General features: G+C 25.0%; 1 protein-coding gene across 1 annotated transcript; it reads left to right on the top strand.

Annotated features, from left to right (window-relative positions):
- Window positions 1-3,133: 3,133 nt before the first annotated feature.
- LOC112638630 (probable G-protein coupled receptor Mth-like 10) lies at window positions 3,134-5,519 on the top strand. Its single transcript, XM_025410708.1, has 4 exons — window positions 3,134-3,207; window positions 4,161-4,354; window positions 4,502-4,658; window positions 5,109-5,519. Exons 1-4 carry the CDS (start codon window positions 3,179-3,181, stop codon window positions 5,371-5,373), a joined length of 645 nt encoding a protein of 214 aa, XP_025266493.1. The 5' UTR covers window positions 3,134-3,178; the 3' UTR covers window positions 5,374-5,519.
- The last annotated feature ends 444 nt before the right edge of the window (window positions 5,520-5,963 follow it).

The raw sequence follows: 5,963 nt of genomic DNA, 5'->3' as shown, positions 1-5,963 counted from the left end.
GCCGTTAGACTTTTGATTACGGCTTTAGTTTCTAAAATATTTTAGTTGAAAATTTATTTGATGTAAAATTCCGAATAAGCTACTTGATAGCACCGCGTCGAAAACTGTGACTCTCAACTGCTCGGATCCAGTTTTTTATCAGTTTTTTATGTATTATATTTGACGTTGCGATGCTACCGCGTCGCTTGATTCAAATCAATTATAAAAATATTTGAACACGATTATTTTCAATGTATCCGTTATTTAAAATTCTTTATATGTTCGATTTCAATTTATGTTCATATAATTATATTTTACGTGTGCCGCGTCGACGCCATGAATGTTTTATCATATTAATTATATATTTATTATTATTTCTTTTCCATACGTCTATTGACTATTTTATTGTCAGCACACACAACTCTCATCAGTTAATTTTATTCTTCTTTTTAGGCCTTTTATATGTCTCATTAATATCTATATGTATATTTATGTATAAATATTTTTTATATGAATTATATTATATGAATTATATGAATTTATAAAAATATCAAAAATATAATTTATCATATATCCCACATAAATACATGTATAAATGAGTTGTTAAATACATAAATCATTTAATTTATCATAATATTGAATATAAATGATATTAAATGGTATTTGCAATTGACTTATATTTTTCTGGATGCACGATCTTTTTATATCCAGAACGATACACAATTTGTACATTAATAATTTACAATTTGTACACAATTTGTACATTACATTTCCTGTATAATTGTATTATTTTGAAGAAATCTGCGAATGAAAAAATATTTTCTTAAAAAAGAAATAAAAAATATCAGTCAAAAATAGTCGGCATCATATGTGCTATCATTTTATCTTCAATATCCTAAAAATCCAATATTCCTTTAATAAATTGTCCCTGATGTAAATCCTCCGATACATGAAATATAAATAACTGCAAACCGGATTTTGCATAAAATTCCACAATTTCCATTTAAATAGATATATTATCATCTTTAATGTGAGATAAAAAAATTAATACAATTTTTTTTACATCCGTAATTGTGATTTTTTAATTGTTTTTTAAGATAAATTTTTCAATCATACGATATATTTAGTATAAATAAAAAAGTTTTCATTATTTATCCGTGACTTCATATAATTCTTAAATATCATAGTATTTTTGAAACTTAGCAATAAATTTTTTTTCTGCGAGGTATATACAGTATATTTTACAATAGATAAGTTGTTTCATTAACAAGTCAATGATGATCGTGTCTTATTAATCGCGCGAATGTGTCTATTATTTTAAAATAACTGGTTTTACAAGTTTTGTCTTTAGAGAGTGTTGTTGTCGTGACTTAATCATCGTAAACGAACAATATCATGCGCATTTCGAAAAATTCGCTGTAGTCATAACATAGCAGATTAAGAAATTGTGTATTAAAAAAAAATTGATTTCAAAAATTGTTGGCAATGTGTGGTGAAAGTTTTGCATTTTGGTCTTGCGTAGTTTTATTTATCACTTCATCTTCAACAACTTCGGGAAACTTCACAAGTGACAATAAAGAGAACAACATATGGAAAGAGACATATAATCATATGAACTTTATTAGAAACGAAACGAATAATAATAATAATCAAAATCACATTGTTTCATACGAAAACTGTGCCAATATAACTTGCATTCAACTGTGTTGTCCGCTTGGTGATCTCTTTACTGGCAAGAATTGCATTGCTAGTGAAAATGAATATGTTTTCCCAAATGTATATTTCTTATCTAATCTTTCAAACGATTCGTTCTCGTATGAAAGATTAGATAAGAAAGTGGATGAGCTTTTTCCACTAACCATTCAAAATCCGTGCCAGGAAACTAAATCTTTTGCTTTTCATTCGTACGATTCTTACGAAGATACAGAATTCAATTATATGTTCTTCGCAAACGGCTCTCTGTATCTTCCTCATTTCGAAATTTCCTTTTTTTGATTTATTTGTCGAATCAGCATCTTATTGTTTGGCCATTGTGGATCATAATCAATTTTATGCATTTATCTGCTTGGAGGCTGTGAGCGAAATGATGAAAAGAATAGACAAGAGAAAAAACTTGAATGAAAAGTTCAAGATATTAATATTTTTATTTTTGAGTAGCCGTATAGTGTCTGTGTTGTGTTTGCTGACAACATTTGTGGTGTATTCTATGCTGCCGAAGCTTCGTAACATACATAGTTTCATGCTGCGCAAATACTGCAGTTTGTTATTTTTCGGATACATAATAGAAACTATATTCGTTTTATTAGAGTTTCATCCATTATTATGAAACGGAGCAGCTATTTCAAATTTCATCTGTGTCATAATTGGTACAGTATAGCTAAATCATGTAATAATGCAGTCAATGCAGTGTATACATTAGTTCTTTTATTAATTTTTGTACCAAAAAAATATTTAAGATAAATACTAATTTAAATTTTATTGTACGTTAAAATAAAATAAAATAATATTAATTTTTTGATAATTATGCATAAAAGGGGGCCTCCCTCCGATTTGGTTTATTTTTAAATATGTTGCAGGTTTTTCTGAGTATATATGTATATGAAATTATTCGGGAGGACCTGCCCTACAATATATTTAAAAATAAACCAAATCGGAGAGGAAGGCCCCTTTTATACATAATTATCAATTTTTTTTCACTATTAATTCTTGTGTTTATAAAATTTTAGTATATCGTACACGTTAGCTAAAGTACATTGATACTTAATTTTTATTAATTTTTTTTACGATAAAATTCGAAAAATGTACGATATATTATAATATTCTAAACAAGACTTAATAAGAAAAAATTAAAATAATATTTTATTTTATTTTAACGTAAAACACAATTTATGTTACTGCCCCTAATATTTTTTTAATAATATTATTGAAATTGTGATGAGAGTTATATAGTTAAAGAGTTATATATTTCTGAAATCAAAACATTAATTAATTTAATATTATCGTGTATTAATTATTTATATTGTTTTCTGTGATAAATTCTTACTGTCAAAGTTGAAGAAAAACTTTTTATAATATAATATAGTTTCTAATAATATACAAAATACTTGTCAATTAGTGACATTTTAAAATTGTTTATTTTATTTTTCCAGCTTCAGTCCACTATTTCTCTCATTTGTCAAGTTCTTTCTGGTTAAGTGTAATGAGTTTCGACATTTGGTGGACATTTAGGTAAATTGTTTAATATATATATATATATATATATATATATATATATATATATAAAATCGTTTAATATATATAAATATATAAATAACATCGTTTATATTATATATATATATATATATATATATATATATAAATGTATATATGTGCTATATTTTATCTATAATATAAATTTATTTTGATAAGATTGTGATATTTTTTATACGACGCGAACACGATATGATAAAATATTCATGTGCGATATGTATAAAACATTTAGGTTATGTCTATAACAATCCATAAAGATAAAAAAGAATAATGATTTGCATTGATCCCAAAAAATATGCCGTGTCTTGTTAATTTGTAGTACAAAATTAATTATTTGGTTTGAGAAACGATAATTTTAATGCAGATATGATACAGTTTACATTTCAGAAATATATACATTTTTTTGTTGGAAATTTCTAATCTGCTTTTTTTAAAACAAAAAATTGATGTGTATTTTATAAGCATCCAATTGTTAAAGGAAAAATATATTTTTATGATAATATATTTTAAATTATTAATAAAGTTATATTAAATTATAATAAAATTCATAGTATAATATTACTAATCGTTTTGTGATTTTTCATTCTTTAAATTTTATAAATCTTAAGCCAATATTGTTTAAATTTTTTTTTCTTTTTTATATATAATAATACAAAATACTCAAGCTTTTTAACGAAAATTGATTTCTAATTTTTTTATTAAACATTTTGCTAAACCAAAATTAATCTAATGTTATTAAAATATCGATCTATTAGAATATATGGTAATATTTATTATTTTGTGATATTATATAGCATAAATAATTTTTTTTATAGTTTATATAAAGCAGACATTCAAGATATTTGATGGAAGACATATTTATTTTAATATTTGCATCGCAATTTATTTTATTTGTTATTAATTAATTGTAAAGCAAACTTTGCATTTCGCAGAGATTTTCGTTTGTTACACAGAAACAAGAGAGCGAAACAAGAGAGAAAAAAATTAATATATTCTATCTTTGCTTGGGGAGGTTCCTCCATTTTTACTATTATTTATATTATCATGGATTTCGTTCCCAAGATGCAGAAAAGTCATTCTGATAGAATTGGACTGTATTCTTGCATGGATTTTGTTAGTTTTGACGGTGAGTGTATGTCACTATTAACATAACTCTATTAACAAAATCATCTAATGAAATAACACTTTGAGAATTCATTTTAAAAATAAAAGTATGTTCTTTTGTTATATGTGTAATATGTGATGTAAAGAAGTTTATTATTTATTTTTGCAGCGTCTCGATTGTATTTTTACGTGCCGCAAAGTATCTGTGTTATTAGTAGCATTTGCTTATCTATTTACACAGCATTGAAAATTATGCGTTATGAAAAGGACACAGCCCGTCGTCTGAGAGATTCAGAAAGCAGATTTTATAATGACAACAAGCGATGGTTTGTACACAAACATTTTTATATCAATGTATAATCAGTCTTGTTTAACAATAAGACATATCCCGCTGTATTTATTTTATTAAAAACTATACCGTTGACAGTAGTCGACGGTATTGTTTTTAATAAAATCAATTGCTTTTTTGATCATTTCCGATACAAGAGAAAGAGAGAGATAATCATTTTGAGACTTCTTTATTGGCGACAATATATTTTCATAAATACGAGCTCTCTTGTACAAATACATCGTTGTTTTCAATTTTAATTAAGTTAGTAGTATTTATTATATAGTTATTTAAATATATTTAATAATATTAAATACTTATGATTTTTTTCGAAGGAAATATTATCTCTATAAAACAAATTACTTGAAATGTGTTCGCTTATAATATACTTTTAGAATCAAATATATCATAACTTTAGAAAATATGAAAGAGATATATTCATTTGCAGGTTCAATCTATATCTGAGTCTGTTTATCATGTTATTTATCATAATGGCCATAAATTGGATTGTAATAACGTCGGGCGGATTTATGTTTGATTATGACATTGATAATATGGTAATTAAGCTGTACGTCCTTTCTATTATTTTTGTAATGGACGCTATGCAACATATCGGTACGTTTATCATATTCGTGTGTAAAAAGACAATCATGCGACAGCTATTGAAGCGTTTCTATCAGAATTGCAAATGTTTGTCCGAAACTTCGACATGAAACGATTACAAGTTTTAATAACTGTACCATGTCAAGAATATTTTTTTTATAACGTTATAATTTTTTTATAACGTTTTTATAACGTAAAAACATTAATTATGAAAAAACGAACCGTCACACAAAAAATTTGATGAGAATATATAATCTTATATATGTTTATCCTTGTCAAGATTAGAATATCTAATTTGATATGTGATGCATAAATGTGTATATTTATCTTTCATATATCTCTAATTCCATTAGATGTGTATATTTCATATTTTTATTTTAATTTGTACATATTTAAATGTGTCAGTTGTTTTGCATCAATTTAAAAATTATTATTTTTTATAAAAAACTAATTTTATGCATTAATATAAAATTTTTACATTACTTTTTTGAAAAAAGAAATTTCAAAAATAAATCAATTTATAGAAGAAATTAACAATTTTGATAAACTTAATGTATAAAGAAGTATGACAGCAACAGAGGGAGAGGGGGAAGGAGAGAGAGAGAGAGAGAGAGAGAGAGAGAGAGAGAGAGAGAGAGAGAGAGAGAGAGAGAGTGATATTATAGATAATATATATAATAACTTATAAAAAACATTTTTC

The sequence above is a fragment of the Camponotus floridanus genome, unplaced genomic scaffold (assembly GCF_003227725.1).
Source record: "Camponotus floridanus strain SB8 unplaced genomic scaffold, Cflo_v7.5 scaffold34, whole genome shotgun sequence".
Lineage (NCBI taxonomy): Eukaryota > Metazoa > Arthropoda > Insecta > Hymenoptera > Formicidae > Camponotus > Camponotus floridanus.
The sequence above is the reverse complement of the archived record's forward strand: the minus strand, read 5'-3'. Positions and strand labels throughout refer to the sequence as shown.

Coding starts and splice junctions, on each gene's coding strand:
- LOC112638630 (XM_025410708.1), top strand. CDS start 3,179: ATGAGTTTCGACATTTGGTGGACATTTAG. Junction 3,208..4,160: donor GACATTTGGTGGACATTTAG/GTAAATTGTTTA, acceptor TGCATTTCGCAG/AGATTTTCGTTTGTTACACA. Junction 4,355..4,501: donor GGATTTTGTTAGTTTTGACG/GTGAGTGTATGT, acceptor TTATTTTTGCAG/CGTCTCGATTGTATTTTTAC.